Source organism: Delphinapterus leucas, chromosome 10 (genome assembly GCF_059928025.1).
Source record: "Delphinapterus leucas isolate spDelLeu-1000000601 "Yukka" chromosome 10, BTC_Dleu_Yukka2, whole genome shotgun sequence".
Classification (NCBI taxonomy): Eukaryota; Metazoa; Chordata; class Mammalia; order Artiodactyla; family Monodontidae; genus Delphinapterus; species Delphinapterus leucas.
This window is the reverse complement of record NC_143138.1, coordinates 8,007,003-8,026,315: the sequence shown is the minus strand read 5'-3', so window position 1 is coordinate 8,026,315 and position 19,313 is coordinate 8,007,003. Positions and strand designations below refer to the sequence as shown.

At 40.3% G+C, this 19,313-nt stretch overlaps 1 protein-coding gene across 1 annotated transcript in view; it reads right to left on the bottom strand.

Annotated features, from left to right (window-relative positions):
* The window catches only part of SYCP2L (synaptonemal complex protein 2 like), a 75,596-nt gene that overhangs the window by 19,699 nt on the left and 36,584 nt on the right, over positions 1–19,313 (bottom strand). The window contains exons 18-26 of the mRNA XM_089918307.1: positions 18,616–18,665; positions 16,248–16,377; positions 15,115–15,188; positions 14,886–14,955; positions 4,342–4,443; positions 3,195–3,301; positions 2,222–2,313; positions 1,915–2,014; positions 1,751–1,809 (exon numbers count right to left, since the gene is read on the bottom strand). Coding sequence (XP_089774433.1) covers positions 1,751–1,809; positions 1,915–2,014; positions 2,222–2,313; positions 3,195–3,301; positions 4,342–4,443; positions 14,886–14,955; positions 15,115–15,188; positions 16,248–16,377; positions 18,616–18,665 — 784 coding nt within the window. The remainder of the gene's footprint in view (positions 1–1,750; positions 1,810–1,914; positions 2,015–2,221; positions 2,314–3,194; positions 3,302–4,341; positions 4,444–14,885; positions 14,956–15,114; positions 15,189–16,247; positions 16,378–18,615; positions 18,666–19,313) is intronic.

The following is a 19,313-nucleotide window of genomic DNA, read 5'->3' as shown; positions in this document are numbered from 1 at the left end:
GCTGAGCCCGCGTGCCTAAAGCCCGTGCTCCGCAACAAGAGAAGTCACCACAATATGAAGCCTGCGCACCGCAACGAAGACCCAATGCAGCCATAAATAAACAAACAAACAAACAAACATGGTCACAGAGAGTCGGTCATGCTCCCAGCTTCATTTCAAGTAACTGTCCCCCTTATACTACTATGATCCAAGAACTTTCAGTTTCTCAAAGATGTCAAAGTTCTAGCGTGAACCTTTGGGACCTCTAAGGAGACTGTGTTTCCAAAGGTTCTGTGAGGTCAAAACTATTTTGGTAATAATGTTACTAGTACTAAGACATTATTTGCTTTCTTCACTCTTCCTCTCTCACAAATGTTCAGTGGTGTTTTCTAGGGGCCACGTGTTGTGTGGTGTCACAACGGATTGAATCCAGAGCATATATAAAGTCTTCTATTAAGCCAGACATTAAAGAGATTTGCAAAAACATAAAACAATGCTACTCTTCTCAAATTTCTTGTTTTGAAAAGTCTGATTATTTTTCATAAAAGTCTGTTATTTACATCAGTATGTAATGATTTATTACTGTTATTTTTAAATAAATACATTAAAAAACTCAGTCTCAATTTTTAATGTGGAAAATATTCACAGATATAACCCACAAAGCAAAAGCTCTCTGGGGATCCTCAATAAATTTTAAAAGTGTTAGGAGATCTTATTCCAACCAGTTTGAGAACCGTTCATAACCAACCATGGGCATTCAGTGAAGAGATGTTAAATGGATATCCACTTTCATCATGTGTAATGGGACATGGAAGATGATATGCGTATGAAAGAGCTTTGAAAATCTATAGACTATGTTGCACTGTTCATTATGTTAACTGGAGTAAATAGCAGAACGGGTAACTCAAGTTTTGACAGTTTTTGTTGTTCTGGTTTGAAATACGTGATGTGATCAGAATTACACCCTTTTGGCGGATCAGTGGTTAAGACTCTGAGCTTCCAATGCAGGGGGCGAGGGTTCGATCCCTGGTCATATATAATAAATATATGAATACAAATAAATAAATATAAATTTATCAAATATAATATCTTAAAAGGGAAAAACAATAATATCCTTTTTAAAACCACATGACTTACATTTCTGTGATAAAAGCGGATGCTCAACTGGTAGAGAAAGCTTTACCCATTATAACTTTATATAGGGATCCCTTTTGATTCAAGCAGGAAGAAAACACTAGAATTTCTCCCAGGGCACAGGCAGTGGAGTGAAGGGCTCCACTCTCCATTCCCCGACTCCCTACACTCTAGAAAGAGGAACAGTGGTCCAAACGGATAGAAGCAGCAGCCTCAGATTATAACTGACTAATCACAGTGAAAGGAACATGTAGCAAGATAAACCCATGTGTTGTTTGAAAATACATACATACGTTTAAAATAGTTACATATATATAAGGTGTATAGAATATGTTCTTTCAAGAACACAATTCAGTTTAAATGAAAATCAACTGTTCACACAGAAACCTCTATATTTTTCTTAAAATCTATTTTAATTTTTTAAAATATTGCTTAAAAAGAAAACACTTTGTATCAAAAAACACTGAAATTCGGATGGTCCTGTTTACGCTTTTCAAAATGTATACTTCCTGAGTGATATCCCAAGCCACGCCCTGTGCCCAGAGAGTGCCACGGAAGTGGCTGGTTAGTGGCTGGTTAGTATCAACTAAGATACTTCTAGAAAGAATGCTTGTTAAAAAAATAAACAAACAAATACCTCAGCAGCTGCAGTTCACAGAATGATTTCAGATCATCAGACTGTTTCCCCCAAAATTCCTAAAATTGAACAGAAGGTTGGTTGGTTGAAGCGGTTGACAGTTACTCTACCCGGCAACAGATCCTCTTAAGTCAAAGAGAATGTTCCAAACAAAAAGAATTTACCAGAACATCCTCCTCAAGGCGTTGCAGACCCCCAATATCCTTCTCAAGATTGCTCAGCTCTTGAAGAACTAAAGTGTGAAACTGTTCTAGCTTATTCAGTCTGAAAAAAACAAAAGCAACGAATTTCACTGGGACCACTTGGACGTGACACAAGACCTTTTTACTCTTATTGCAAAGATAACTTCATATTTTTCTCTAGACGGTTCTTGTCTTAAAAATATATGTCTCCTTTCTCTTCTTTTCCCCTTGGAAATGTTGTTTGTGAGGGATCCCAAGTCCATAAATTTGTTTTGAACCCAACACTTACCTGCACAGATGTATCTGGTTTAAAAGCTTTATTAGGCAATCTGGTGCTTGCTTTGCAGTTTCTGAATAAAGTGGGCTTCTTCTGTACCTAGGCTAAACCATACAATAACAAAATGAGCACGTTTGGCTTAAACATAACTACCCAAATTGGGTGTGGGCTTTGTATTAAAAAGATGTTGCCTGCACATAACATTCACAGCAAACATTATCACTAAAGAACTGTAATAAGACACCATGCCACACACTTCGTGTATTACCTCAGGTTTGATACCCATAAAGGACAATAAGCTAAAAATAGTAAAATTTATATTCAAGCTACTGATACACATATTGAATATCATGAACCAATTTCCATGAGAAATTAGCTTACACTGGTACTGCAGAGAATAAGATTGGAGATCTTCCAAGTTAGTTCAATGAATCTATGTTAGGGTAAGATACTTTTCTCAAATGTGCTAATAAATAACTCAGTAGGGATTTATAAATAGTAGGACAAAATGGAGGGGATGGAAGTGGTTTCAAAGTTCACCTTGCAGGCAAGGTTTTGTGACAGCCTGTATGTGTGGTGTCTCAATTGGCCACCACTCAGCTGACCACCTGCCCACGGTCAGCTCCTTCTTTCTCCCAGACACCTCTCTCATCCACATGGCCCCCCCGCCTTCTCTTCCTTATCTATCACTGTGACCAAATCACTGCTTCCTGGTTGTCCAGTTTTCTGAGAATGCAATCAACAAAACCAAACCTTTCCATATCGGTCCATCTGGTCCCATGGTAGCAAATGGACATGGAATAGCTGTCTTATATAAACCACAATTCACAAAGGCACTAAAGTCAGTGACACGCTAAGACAAACCTACCTCCCCAGAGACTCAGGGACACCTTCACACAGGAAGGACAACAATGGTATTAATGAATATCAACCTGTTACTTTAAACACATAGCGAGCTAGCTTTTCATTTTTAGTGGACCGTTACCTCGTATTTTCTTTTCAGTTCTCTAGTGAAGTTTTCAAAGGTGGTGATCATTGCAGAACCTTTCAAGTTCTCTGGAATAACTTTTAAGGATGAGGTAGAAATGCCTTCTGAACAAGAAGAATAGAACATTAAATAAAACTAACAAAGGTCTCAAAATAGGTGTGCTCAGTCCCCCCGCTGCCCAGACCGTGGACAGTCATCTGGAAGCCCAGATGCGATCCACAGCCACCCCACTGGCTGCCCGGCTGTGACTGCAGCAGGGCTGACTCTGGCCGTGACCCACCAGGCCAGCTTGAGTCAAGAGTCCTCGGCGGATGCTTCCTGCTGCTTCCCACTAAAACTTACTCTCTGCCAAGTGCTCGTTTCATCCAAACTTTCCCAGCACTTTAAATCAGAGCAACTGAGAGTACGTCTAAGAAGCAGGCTGAGGTGTTGTAAGAGGATTTTGGGAGGATGCGACGGGGAGGGCATTTCTAGGGGCAATGCTGGCATAACAGCTTCTGGGTGCCAAGGAGTTTTACAAGGGCTCATGAGGGGTCTGGCACTGTTCTAAGGGATTTGTATGTATCAACTCATTTAATTCTCACAAAATCCAAGTGAGACAGGCACTGTTAATGCCCACTTTTAACACGGATATCACGTAACCGGTGCAAGCTCACACTGACAGCTCCGGGATTGGAACCCAGGCTGCCTGGCTCTAAACCACAGCCCTCTAGTACCTTAGGGCTTCCAAATCTGCCTTCTTGGAGCCTTTTGTTTCAAAGTATCATAGTGTCACTCATACAGAAGGCCACCGCCACATATGCAGCCTTTTCAGATCAGGCTCCTTCATTTGTACACAGTGCATATTTTTAACTCAAAAATTTAGCTAAAAATCATCACCTAAAGCAGAGACCTAGGCCCTGAAGATCGCCACCAAGAATTAAGAGGCAGAAATCAAATTGCCAGGAGGAGACAGTGCTTGCTTTTATCTATAATTTGCGCAGCAATGCACTTGTCTCTGAAAGGACAAAGTGCTTAGTTTTCAGGGTCCTGCAGCTACTACGATCTTAAAACTGTAACTGCCTCGTAATTCACGTTGGGACATTCAGGGCTTACACATTTGCCACATTCTTTCTTGACCAGCTGGCTGGGTGCACAATGTTACCTGCCAAGTCTGTTTCTTCTGCCACTGAGGAAAGGCATCCTGGAGCATCACCTTCTTCCAATCGCGACTGTTTCCCCTTAGCGAAATGACCATCTGCTCTGTCTGAAGGCAAGCGCAGTTCACTGATAACCACACACAACGTTTCTTGGGTCCTAAATTTATCTCGCTCTCTTTCTGCCAGTTAGTATCTAGCCTTGATGAGCAGCAAGCGAAACTCATTCCCTGCTTGTTACAAATTGCTTATCATGTGGCATGTTGACTAAGAACAACGCAAGTATCAAAGCACTCGGTCTACTGGTGCCTGAAAGAGGACCCATGGGAACGTGCATCCCTTTGATGAGCTCAGTAACGTTCAGGAACACTCCCCTGAGCAGGATACAGCCTGCGTCAAACAAAAAGCAGTAATGGTTGGCATCAAACCCACTTCCAGGGCTCTGGGCTAAAGAGCAAGGTGGCGAGGTTTCCAGGCCGACTGGCCCTTGGAAGCTCATCGGATCACCCCGCGGAGGGCGCCACCTGCTGGTGACACAGGAGCTTCGGCACCGAAATGACAGCTGCCTCATAAAGGAGCTCATCTTGGGTCCTCGCTAGCTCAAGTGACTGAGAGCCTCCGCTGATGAGATCTAAATACAGATTCTGTTGTCAGTTCAGCATTTACTAAACATTTTCTTTTTTTAAAACAAATTGAAGTATAGCTGCTGTACAAGGTGAGATAAGCTACAGGTGTACAATACAATGATTCACAATTTTTAAACGTTATACTCCATTTATAGTTATTATAAAATGTTGGCTATATTCCCCATGTTGTACAATATATCCTTGTAGCTTATTTTATACCTCATAGTTTGTACCTCTTACAGACTCACAGATATGGAGAAGAAACTGGTTACCAGTGGGGAGAGGGAGGCAGGGAGGGGAAAGATAGGGGTAGGGAAATAAAAAGTACAGTATCTTTTATTTTGATGTTCAGTTCACACCAAACATGTCCTCACCCCATCCGGGCCCTCTGTCTCATCAGTGGCATCTTATCACTGTCAATAGTGCACTAGCACCAGGCCCCACTGCTGCTTTTTACCATCCTCTTCTCTCCCACCATCAAGGCCTGAGGCTCTGCCTACAGAAAGCATCCATACCTCTCTGCATCCCCACACCGAGACTGTCCAAGGCCAGCTCCCGGGAGGAGCTCATCAGTCCCATCCCTTCAACTGGCATCCCCCAAATCCCTCTCTTGCCCGAGCTCTCTCAAGCAGCAAACCTGTGTTTCCAACTGCCTACCCAACATCTCCGCTCAAAACCCACTCTTGGGGCATCCCTGGTGGCGCAGTGGTTGAGAGTCTGCCTGCCGATGCAGGGGACACGGGTTCGTGCCCCGGTCCGGGAAGATCCCACATGCCGCTGAGCGGCTGGGTCCGTAAGCCATGGCCGCTGAGCCTGCGCGTCCGGAGCCTGTGCTCCGCAATGGGAGAGGCCACAACAGTGAGAGGCCTGCGTACCGCAAAAAAAAAAAAAAAAAAACCACTCTTTTCCATTCCTCCCCACCCCAGTTGCTCTTTCTTCCCCACCATACACTCAGCCCCGCCACACACACTTAACTGGGAAGACATCTGCTCTTCCCTCTCTCCTCTCACATCTAGCTAGTCACTACAGATTTCCCCCCTGAAGGTTCTGGAATTTAATTTCATGAATTTGCTCAATGAATATTTGAGTGTTACTATGTGCAGGGAGCTGGGCAAAATGGTGGGCAGATGGTAGGAAAGCAAAGAGGCAAGTTTCCCCTTCTGCATTCCACTGCTCTACCCTGGTCTCCTTCCAGCTCCTCAGACCCTGGGCCACTCTCACCTCAGGGCCTTTGCACCTGCCGCTCTTCTGACTTGCATCCTCCCCCCACCCCCCCATAACTACACTAAGGTTTCCCCTGGCCATCCAAACTAAAATTTCAACCCAACCCTCTAGCTCTTAAATCCCCTTCCCTGCTTAATTTTTACTTAGCCTCTATCACAATATAATATACTACACATTTCACTTTTCTTGGGTATTATGTCTCCCCCACTAGAAGGTAAGGTCCAGTGAGGGCCCGTATGCTGTCTGTTTTGTTCACTAGAATATCTAACACGTAGGAAAGTGGCTGGTGCATAGTAGACATCAGTAGACATTCACTGAATGAAAGAATGAATAAGTGAGTAAATGCTGCAGAATATCCAAGATTCTACAAAATAAGATATATCTTATATCCTAAAAAAGGATCTTAGTAAAACAAGAATGTATTCTAATTATCTTATACTAGCAGTGAGGGTAGAGATACAGGAATATCAAAAACCTTAGAGACCAAAATACCTACTACATAAATAACAAACTGAAATTAATAAAATTTAGTATTTTAAGATCTGCTAAAACTACCTTTTGGGAGGAACTGTAAAATACTAATTTTTAGAAATAGCACCATAGTAGGAAATACCAGTCATAAACATCAAAGTGACAGAAGGAAAAGAAAAAGAAATTTGCTATTAAAATTATGCAAAACAGAGAATAGTCAATGTTAAAATAGTTCATGCCCTGTGGTAAAACAGAAGATACATTTTTAAGAAAAATGAGTAACTTAGGTTTAAATGTCAACTTAGATTATTTTCTATTAAAGAAACAAAAAGGAAATAGCAAAACGAGAGGTAAAACAAGAGAGATAATAAATATCTAATTGAGAGAAAAGGATGACCAAATGCAGAAAGAACTAAATTAATAATACCAGATATATAGATAAAATGATCATATATGAATGATGACCTTCATGGGACACCTCAGTTGCTTTGCTATAATAGAGTTTTCATAAACTGAAAACTTCGGTAGAGGTCACATTCTCACTTGGAAAAGAAAGAGCCCACAATCAGCCCCTCTAATAAAAAATAAAATAAAATAAAATGAAAAGCATAAGAAAAGCTCTCAGCTTTGAGAGGTGCCACTATCTCTTCTCACTGCTCTTAGATTAGGTGTGTTTATTTGTTTGAAAGTATGGGTGGATATTTTCTAGGGAGTTGCACTGTTTCAAGGCTAAATGATTTTTAAAAATCAAAGAAAGAATCCAGACACAGCACTGGCTTCTTCCAGCCTCAAAATAAATGGAGCTCATGCTTGAATCTCACATGCTGTCCATATCCCAGTCAGGGCCCAAAGAAACCACTTTGAAAGGATTCCAGCCAGCCCCAATGAAGCACCGATGAACAACTACTACGTTTCTTTACATTTCTTTCCTTGCTGCCTGTCCTGTCCCTTCCGGATTTTTTTTCTTTCTCTCTTCTGACAACATATTTGTAGCAACAGCTCAAAGCACGGCCTTGAATTTCGATTTATCATGCTAATGCACCACCCGTGGAAAAGCAGGGCATCTGCTGGAACAGACAATATTTACCTTCAATGGAGAGACGAATCCAGGAACTCTGTGTAAATAAGCTGGTTGCCCCCTGAATGAGCTGCTTGGAATTTGTGAACCTACTAAACAGGGGTCATCCATATGGACCACTTCAGGGACATGGAAATAATTTGGCATAGAAAACCCTTTTTGAAGAGGCAATCTTGTTAAGTACTTTACCTGAAACAAAGGAATGGCTCTCCAGAGAGAACAGGCTCCCCTAGGGAAATCAGTGCACTCGTTAAAGGATGCAGGTCCTAAGTGATGCAGTTGGCTCAGCTTTGTTTCCATGGTAACAGCATGCCTCTTTTAACCAGGACTTTTTGACATTCTCATAAAGGGGTTAAAACTATGTACACACAGCACTTCAAAAATGAACACAAGCAGTAAACACACCGTGACTGAAACTAGAGTGATCTCAAATAAATGCTAACTCGTTTGTGGGTGGCTGGTAGAAGGAGTGCGCTCTTGCTTTTGAACACAGCTGTCTTCATTGTCATGAGAATTGAAGACTTTTGCCATCTGAGGAGCTTCTGAACTTATTTTGGGCACAGGCTGTAGAGAATAATTTGGTGTCTATATTACATTTATTTACTCATACTTCTGATAAAACGGTTTTTAGCACTACACAGAATCAACCCTAGGATTAATAGCCAAGCTCTCCTAAGTTACAGCATTTAAAAAAATCTTACTCTGAGGTGACACCCTGTGGCTTAAAATGATAAAAGGCCAACAACATTCATTGGAGCGAGAATAGTCTTCTTTACCAAAATATCCTTCTGTGGAGGCACTTTCCTAGCGCCAATTCCTTTGTTTTTTCTACCAATGCGTACTATGCCGAGAATATGAAAAATTAAAGACAATCTTTATTGCTGAATTCCTCAGTCTGACGGGGAGTACTGAAATATCTTTTGTCTGGATTAATGCATTTTAAAAATCAGTAAATCAATTAATAATACTTAGTTGTGACTATGTATAAATGATTATTCAATATGGAATTATGCAGAGGTTCGTCACTAAATGACAGCATTTTTTAAGTTTCTTATTCTGGTTCCTTGGCAAATATTTATTGAATGCCTCTATATGCCAGGCACCAAACTAGGCATTCATAGCACCATTGGAACAAAGAAGCTATCCTCCTGACTCCTTCCCAATTCTGGAGGCCTCTCCAAGAAGGTACATGAGGGCGAAATGCAAAATCATGAGTAATCATCCTGTTTGCTTGCAGTGTTCTGGGAGCACGGCATATCCAAAGTTCCGGGGTAAACATTAAAACAACAGTCTATGAGCAAATTAGCAGAACAGCAGTTTTCTAGTTTTCCCCCAAAGGACACCAATTTTGAAAATCACCTACTGACAGAGGGGCCTTTGTGGAAGTCTGAGTCCAGTGGGGAAGATCTAGCACATTGTCTGAGGAAGAAAAAAATCCAAGATTGGCTGCATTGAAGAGGGTAACAAGGACACTTTCGCTTGAGCCACATCACCACTTGCTCAAAGGCAGCACAGCTCAGCGCCAAGAGAGGCCCTCTTAGCTCATGATTTCTCCACCCGGGAAGGTGAGCGGGTTTGAGGGAGCGCTCAGTTTCCCCAGCTGTGAGGGACCCTGCCAAAGAAGACTGTTTCTTGCTTGCCCCATCCAGAGTACTGAGGTACACTACATGGCTCGGGGGTGGGGAGTGGCTGGGAGAACAGAATCCAGGGTTCTCAGGGAGCATCAAAGGGATGCAGATCCTACTGTTTCAGGGACTCCATTAGGAAGCCTACTCATGAGCTGCTGGGGAGGCCTCACCTACGAATCCGCCCGCAGCTGGACCATGGACAGCGCAACCAATGCATTTGCCTCACCCATACACAGCCCCAGCCTGTGGTTGGCTCACTTTGCACACACACCCCAGGGGCAAGGACTGTGAGTGTTTGTAGATAGCCAGCCCTAGTCAGCAGGACGGGGATTAAGCACACATGCTTGAGCATCCACCACTGCCCTAGGGAAAGCAGCAGGAGGCTGTGAGCTCCTGGCCTGGCCATGCAGATTCCAGAGAAAGCGTGATCTGCAGAGGTCCCCCGGAGAAAGAGAAGTGTGGAGCAGGCAGAGCCACAGGAAAGGTCTGAGAAAGCTGCAGAATCCCTAGTAGACAAAAGGTATTTCTCTCCTGAAGCCAGTCAGCAAAGACTAAAGGAGGTGACTGCTTCTTCAAATATGAAGACGGCAACGCAAAACTTCAAGGAACGTGAGAACTCAAGGAAACATGACACCTCCCCCAAACCACAATAATTATATAGTCATGGACCGCCACAGAAAATGGAGCTCTGCAATTTGCCTAATTAAGACTGCAAAATAGTTGCTTTCAGGAAGCTCAGTTAGCTACAAGAACACACACAGACAATTCAACAAAATCAGGCAAACAATAAGCAAACAAAATGAAAAGTTTAGGGGCTTCCCTGGTGGCGCAGTGGTTGAGAGTCCGCCTGCCGATGCAGGGGACATGGGTTCGTGCCCCGGTCCGGGAGGATCCCACATGCCGCGGAGCCTCTGGGCCCGTGAGCCACGGCCGCTGAGCCTGCGCGTCCGGAGCCTGTGCTCCGCAGCGGGAGAGGCCACAACAGTGAGAGGCCCGCGTACCGAAAAAAAGAAAAAAGAAAAGTTTAATAGAGAAATAGAAATAATAAAAAAAGAACCAAACAAACTCTGGAGCGAAAGAACACAAAAGTGAAATGAAAAATGCAATAATAGAGAATATGAGCAGCAGAGCTGATCCAGAAGCAGAAGAATCTGTGTCAAAGGCAGATCATTTATCCAAATTATCCAGTCAGAGGAGAACAAAGGAAAAAGAATAAAAGAGAGTAAGAAAGCTTATATGAACTCTGTGATAGCACTAATACAAACAAACTATACCATTAATAGAAACAATTCACAGAAACACAACAAACAATCCTAAAATTTGTATGGAACAACAAAAGACCTCGAATAGCCAAAGCAATCTTGAGAAAGAAGAACGGAGCTGGAGGCATCATGTTTCCTGATGTCAAACTACATTACAAAGATGTAATAAACCAGTAGGGTACTGGCATAAAAAAGAGACCCGTAAATCAATGGAATAGAATAGACAGCCAAGAAATAAACCCAGGCATATACGATCAAATTAATTGACAACAAAGAAGCCAAGATATACAATGGAAAAAGAAAAGTCTCTTTAATAGATGGTGTTAGGAAAACATGACAGGCACGTGTAAAAGAATGAAACTGGACCACGATCTTACACCATACACAAAAGTTAACTCAAAATCGATTAAAGACTTATATGTAAGGGCTTCCCTGGTGGCGCAGTGGTTGAGAATCTGCCTGCTAATGCAGGGGACATGGGTTCGAGCCCTGGTCTGGGAGGATCCCACATGCCGCAGAGCAATTAGGCCTGTGAGCCACAGCTACTGAGCCTGTGCATCTGGAGCCTGTGTTCCGCAACAACAGAGGCCGCGACAGTGAGAGGCCCGCGCACCGCGATGAAGAGTGGCCCCTGCTTGCCACAACTAGAGAAAGCCCTCTCACAGAAACAAAGACCCAACACAGCCATAAATTAATTAATTAATTAATTTAAAAAAAAAAAAGACTTATATGTAAGACTTGAAATCATAAAATTCCTAGAAGAAAATACAGGCTATAAGCTCCTTGACATCCATCTTGATGATCATTTTTTGGATCTGACACCAAAAGCAAAGGCAACAAAAACGAAAATAAACAAATGGGACTACATCAAACTAAAAAGCTTCTGTATAGAAAAGAAAACCATCAACAAAATGAAAAATCAAACTATAAAAGGGAAGAAAATATTTTCAAATCGTACATCTGACAAGGGGTTAATATCCAAAATATATAAAGAACTCATATAATTCAATAGCCAAAAAACCAAATAATCGATTAAAATGAGAGCAGAGAATCCGAATAGACATTTTTCCAAAGACATACAGACAGCCAACAGGTGCACCGATGACTGGAACAAACCAAAACCACAATGAGATAAACTCACACCTATTAGAATTCCTATTATCAAAAAGACAAGAGATAACACGTGTTAGTGAAAATGTGGAGAAAAGAGAACCCTTGTGCAGTTAGTTGGAATGTAAATTGGTGCAGCTACTATGGAAAACAGTATGGAGGTTCTTCCAAAAATTAAAAATGAAACTACCATATAATCTAGCAATTCTACTTCTTTGTATTTAACAGAAGAAAATAAAAACACTAACTTGAAAATATATATGTACCCACCATGTTCACTGCAGTATTATTTATAATAGCCAAGACATGGAAGTAATATGTGTCCAATGATGGATAAATAAAGAAAATGTGGTATATATATATACAACAGGATATTATTCAGTCATAAAAAAGAATAAAATCTTGCCATTTGTGTCAACACGGATGGACCTTGAGGGCAAAATGCTAAGTGAAATAAGTCAGACAGAAAGACAAATACTGTATGACCTCACTTATATGTGGAATCGAAAAGGAAAACAAAAAACAAAACCAAACTCATAGGTACAGAGAACAGATTGGTGGTTGCCAGAGGTGGGTGAAGGGGTGCAAATGAGTGAAGGGGGTGAAAAGGTACAAACTTCCAATTACAAAATAAGTCCTAGGGCTGTAATGTACAGACAGGATGGCGACTGTAGTTAATACTTTATTGTGTATTTGAAAGTTTCTGAGAGAGTAGATCTTAAAAGCTATCATCTCAAGAAAAAAAAAATGTAACTACCTGTGGGAATAGATGTTAACTCGACTTATTGTTGTAATCATTTTACAATATGTACAAATATCAAATCATTGTTATACACCTGAAATTAATATGCTACCTGAAATTAATATGCTACCTGAAATTAATATGCTACATGTCAATGATATCCCAATTTTAAAAAAAAGAAACAATCTACACGTTATTGGAGTCCCAGAAGGATAAAAGAGGGAGTGGGGGCAGAAAGCTATTTTAAAAAATAATGGCCGATGGGGGAGAATGGATGCATGTATACGTATGGCTGAGTTGCTTTGCTCTGCACCTGAAATTATCACAACACTGTTAATCGGCTATACCCCGATATAAAATAAAAATTTTTTAAAAAAAATAATAGGGACTTCCCTCATGACGCAGTGGTTAAGAAACCGCCTGCCAATGCAGGGGGACACGGGTTCGAGCCCTGGTCTGGGAAGATCCCACATGCCGCAGCACAACTAAGCCCATGTGCCACAACTACCGAGCCTGCGCTATAGAGCCTGTGAGACACAGCTACTGAGCCCTTGTGCCTAGAGCCTGTGCTCTGCAACAAGAGAAGCCACCGCAATGAGAAGCCTGAGCACGGCAACAAAGAGTAGCCCCCGCTCGCCGGAGCTAGAGAAAGCCCATGCACAGCAATGAAGACCCATCGCAGCCAAAAATTAATTAATTAATTAAATTTTAAAATAATAATAATGGCTGAAAACTTCCAAAATCTGGGGAGAAATCTGGACATCCAAGTTCATGAAGCTCTCAAACCCCCAAAAGATTCACCCACAAAGATCTTTTGCAAGACACATTATAACGAAACTGTGTAAAATCAAACACACAGAGAGAATTTTAAAAGGAGCAAAAGAAAAAAAATTTCTCACATACAAGGGGACACCCATAACGCTATTAGCAGATTTCTCTGCAGAAACCTTACAGGCCAAAAAAGAGTGGGATAATGTATACATGTAAAGTGCTGAAAGAAAAAACTGCCAACCAACAATACTTTACCTAGAAAAGTTGTCCTTCATAAATGAAGGAAAGATTAAAACTTTCCCAGAAAAATAAAAGCTTAGGGATTCATCACCACTAGATCTGCCTTACAAATAGTGTGGAAAGCAGTTTATCAAAAGAAATGAAAAAACGCTAATTAGTAACATGAAAATATATTAAAAAATATAAAACACACTGGTAAAGTATATATTCAAATTTGGAATACTGTAATATTGTAATACAGTGGTGTGTTAATGAACTCTAGAATAAAGGTCAAAGGGTGAAAAAATTTAAAATAATTATAGCTATAATTTCTAATAGATATACAATATAAGAAGAGATAAATTATAACATCTAAAACATAAAATGTGGGTGGGGAGAGAAAAACGGTAGAGTTTTGTATGCAATAGAAGATATCAGCTTAAACTATATCTCGAAAATGTTTTATGTAAGCCTCATGGTAACCACAAAGCAGAAATCTATAGTAGATACTTAAAAAATAAAGAAAAGGGAATCAAGGCATACCACTATAGAAAACCATCAACCACAAAAGAAAACAGCGAGAGGAAGAAATGAAAAGAAACAACAAAACAGCCAGAAAACAATTAATACAAAGGCATTAGTAAGTCCTTACAAATCAATGATTACTTTAAATGTAAATGGAGAGTGGAAGCTAACGCAACATTATAAAGCAACCATACTCCAATAAAAATTCATTAAAAAAAAAGAAAAGAAATGTAAATGGATTAAATTCTCCAATCAAATGGCACAGAATGGATAAAATATGACCCAAATATATGCTGCCTACTGGAGACTCAACTCAGCTTTAAGGACGCACACAGGCTCAGAGTAAAAGAATGGAAAAAGAGATTCCATGCAAGTGGAAATCAAAAGAAAGCAGGAATAGCTATGCTTATATCAGTCAAAACAGACTTTAAAGTCAAAAAATTTAACAAGAGACAAAGAAGTTCATTACATAATGATAAAGGGGTCACTCCATCAAGAGAATGTAACAACTGTAAATATAGGCACCCAATGTCACAGCACCTAAACATTTTAAGCAAACGCTAACAGATCTAAAGGGAGAAAGCGACAACACTATAATAGTAGGGGACTGCCTTCTGTGGGGTGGGAGAGGAGGCATGCCGGTTGATGGGACTTGTGTCCCAGGCTACGTGCTTCTTGACACAGACGTTCTTGTTCGTGAGTGAAAACCTCTGCTCCTCCCCTTGACCTTCAGGCACATTTGGAGCCGGTAAGCAGATGGCACTGCCCTCTCCAAGGCCTGGCAACTGTCACGCTGTATAGTGATTGTATCTGCCTCAATTTGAATAACAGCCCAGTCTGCCAAAATCAGATTAATTTTGCTTTATTCTGCAGAAAGAAGTTTAGAATTCTCTCACCTCTGTCTTCCAAGTTTTGTAGTTTATGTTTGAAGCCAGTACTTTTCACCAATGACTCTTGGGTCACAGTCTTAAAAAAAAAAAGGCCACAAATACATGTATTCATGTCGAAATAAGAAACACATGGTGCTACATTATCCCTTAAGAAGGAATAAGCTAGTACATTAAGCAAATATAATATTAATTCTGGAAAACCCGATGAATAACCAACAATTAAATAGTACAATACCTCAGATACATTTTCTTCAATATCTGAGTGCTCCAAGGAAGAGAGATCGCTCGGTGAAGGGGGACTTTGAAGTTCTGAGTATTAGAGAGAATGAATAGTTTTAAGGGAATAAACACACTGAGAGGCAATAACATTTCAGTATCAGTCTATAAATTAAATTTCAACATCCACTGCCCTACCTCCCGCAAAAGGACACAGTTCTAAAAAAAAAAACAAACCCAAACCAAAAACCACTTTGTATCTTGCAGGGCATGCATGGGTATTAGGGGTTACAGGTCTGTAGATAAAATGAATAGCCAGTTACCTACTAGGTCAGCACCTTTAGTAGCTGCCCATCTGGCCCCAAACACACAGCAAGAATTCTACCACCTCAACGTGGTCCTTCTCTTTCCTCTCTCAGATGCACTCCCTTACTCCTCTTCCTCTCATGTTATATTTCCCTCTCTCCTATTTTCCTTTCCCCACTTCTTTTCTTCCAGTGGCAGCCAAATTAAGAGGCTGGCAGTCACGTGCTTGCTAACGCCATCATGTGCCTGCCAACGTGCGATGCTCTAAAATGATAGAGGTGAAGAAAACAAAATCCCTACTCTTACCAACTTAAAAAAGACGTGAGTTGTTTTCATAAGATACAGTGGGGGCTGAGATAAACCTTACAGGTCAAGGGTTGGCACACTCTGGCCCCTCAGGCCAAATCCAGTCTGCCACCTGGTTTTATAAATAAAGTTTTATGGAAACACAGCCATGCCCATTGGTTTACATCTTGTCTGTGGCTCATTTGGAGCTACAAATGCAGAGCTGAATAGATGCCAACAGAAACTCTAGGGGCCAAAAAGCAATTACTCTGGTCCTCTACAGAAAAAGTTTACCAACCCCTGCAATAAATCATCATTTGAGCTTCTTGTTATTTTTAAAGTGGAAGAATACCAGCAATTCTTATGCACAAGCTGATCTCAAATGTTAAAACAGAATTAAAACAATGTCCTCTGTCTTTTGTTAACGAGGGCATAAAAGAGAAGATCAATCATACTTTCACACTTTCTTCAACAGATATTAAAAGAAATACATTCTTCTTTTTCAAACTACCTTTCCCAAAACATAATTTTTTCTACGTAGATTGACAGAAAATCACATACCTATCTTCTGGGCAGAATCTTCAGGAGTTAAAAAGGCAGAACTACTCTGAAATTTCGTTCCAGAAATTTTTGGAGGTGTGACATTATTTTGCCTGGAGGTATCTTTCCGTAATGGTGTTAGAATTTTAGCCTGAAATATAGTATTTTTTATAAAGTGTTAACTTGTTTTGAGTGGTTGTGAATGTTATCAAAACATTCCAAGACACTTCCAACATCCTTTTTAAATGATTAAGTATTGGATATGCTCCATTTGAAAAAACCAGTAAGACCATAAGATCGCAGGGTTGGAAGCACATTAGGTCAGGTATCAACTGATGACTCCAAGTCAAAGTTCTCAAAGTGTGCCCCCAAACCACAGGCTCGGCAACACCTGAGAACTTGACAGAAGAGCAAATTCTCAAGCCCCAGTGACAATGTACTCAATCAAAAACTCTGGGGACAGGACCCAGCAATCTGCATTTCTGCAAGCCTTCCTGGTCATTCTGAACACTAAAGTCTGAGAACCACTGCTCTAATTCAGGAGTCAGCAAACTACAGCTCACTGCAAATAAAGTTCTTGTAAATATAAGTTTTACTGGAACACAACACATCCACTCATCTGAGTATGGTCCATGGCCGCCTTCACGCTACAATGGCAGAGTTGAATGGCTGCCACAGAAACCATATGCCCGAAAAGACTGAAATATTTAGTATCTGGCCCTTCACAGAAAACGTTTGCCAAGCCCTGCTTCTAAGTTATTCTCTTAAACTCCAGCACAGAGAAGTGAGTTCTAGATACCAATGTCTGTATAAAGTCAGCAATGCCCTCACTGAAAATCAGCACAGACTTCTGGTCAGTTGCACACCTTAAATTTATGGATTCTCAAAGCTTTCCTGTTTCTTCTTTGGTACCTATTTTTCTAAAAAGCTGTATATTGCTAAAAACTGTTCTTTTGGCCTATTTCTAACTGATAACTCCTTGTCTCAGGTTGAACTATTCAACAAATATTTAGGTAGTTGCTCTGGCTCACAGGTTTGAGCTGTAAACTCTCTTGGTCACCTCAGAACATGAGTGTCCCTTAGCCTCACAGAAGGCAGCACCCCGCGCCCCCAGGCTGATGGCAGAAGGCAGGTTGGGCAGGGAGGGCAGATGACGAGCTACTATTAGGGCACTAACAACATTCTATTTCTGTACAGGCAAGCAGAGCGCTGCTCATGCCCTGAGAATCCCAGCAGCTGCCCTTCGAAAACTCTTAAAGACTTCGCGCTATATTCTGCAGTGTGTGTGTGTGTGATACACATATATAAAGTATATGTACATATATGTATTATATATGTATGTACATATATTAGGTATGTATTATATGTGTGTGATATGTACATATATGTATTTTTAAATATAAGTATATATAGTTTGTACATATAAAGTATATGTGCACAATTATATATAATACATATCATATATACATGATTATATATGTTACATATTTTATATAAAATATCATATATACAGTATATATATACACACACTATACTATATATACTATCTATCTAATTTCATTTGACAAAGGACAAAAGCCAACTGCTTAGAGAGGGAATTCAGCTAAAAGCATATAAGTATATATAGTTTGTACATATAAAGTATATGTGCACAATTATATATAATATATATCATATACATGATTATATATATTATGTTACATATTTTATATAAAATATCATATATACAGTATATATATACACACACTATACTATCTATCTATCTAATTTCATTTGACAAAGAACAAAAGCCAACTGCTTAGAGAGGTAAGTCAGCTAAAAGCATGATAAATTAAGCTCTGAATTGGCCCGGAGGACACTCGTGTCCATGTTCTTAACTACTTTGATATAAAACAAGGATAACTGAGAGGAATTAAGAAACTTTCAGGGCTTATTCAATATTTGAAACGGCTGAAGGCATTTCAACTGCTTGCAAAATAAAGACTTAAATGTTTAAATCATTAAAATCTTTGGGAGTAACATGTCAACAAACTGAGAACTAACGGAAGAATTAAACCAAGAAGTTTATTTTAAAATATAAATTCAAAAAAGCATACATTTGCAGGAAATCAGAAGAGCCCAGATTTCAAGCTTAGTTCATAATAAACATCTTGCAACAAATTTGCAACCGATGAAAAAAGATCCTAAATTTTTACCCAAGATTCATATAAAATGTTTAGAAGTCCTTGAAGTTTCTATTGAAAGTGGTTCACATACTAGTAAACCACTGGTTTATTCTTCTCATATTTCAGAAAGGAGTTTTTTGAGAAATAAAGGTGGTTGAAAGAGATCAGCTTGTTTCAAGCTTACACCATGAGGGCACACGGCAGCCCAGACAAAATTTACTTACTTCATCTTTCTCAAGGTCACTGCCACTACTGAGGGGGAAAAGTGGCAAGGCTAGAATGGAAGGGAATAAGAGTACAGTGGGTAAGTTTGCTTATAAGAAATACCCAAATACACACTAGAAGCAATTCCCACTTCCCACAGCTTGCTGAAATGTCTAGCTCTTATGATCTAATTACTCACCTTTGTTCCTCACTACCCAGCATGAATTCTCTGCTCCAGATCCTGTTCTGAATGCTGTTCTCACGTCTTTCTAGTTTTACCTAATTAGAATGCTTCCCTTTCTCCACACCTCTTCAAATCCTATTCTTCTCCCAAGGATTAGCTGAGGTCCCACCCAGCTCTTCCTTGAAGCTTTTCCTGATGATTTCAGCTTACGTCAGATTCCTGTTATCTGAACTCCTTACTCCATTTATCCACGGCTCAAATTTAACAATTATTGGTCAATTCCATATTCTTTCATACCGTTTTACATATGTACATTTTCCCTTTCCCGTCTATCAGGGAAGGAGGACCACATGATCACATCTCTTTGGCACCCGCTGCTCCCATCACGTATTGAAAATTTAATACCTGATAATTTATTTGAAAAGTGACTGGAAAGAAAACACACACCAAACTTATTTTTTTTTTTTGCGGTACGCGGGCCTCCCACTGCAGTGGCCTCTCCCGCTGTGGAGCACAGGCTCCGGACGCGCAGGC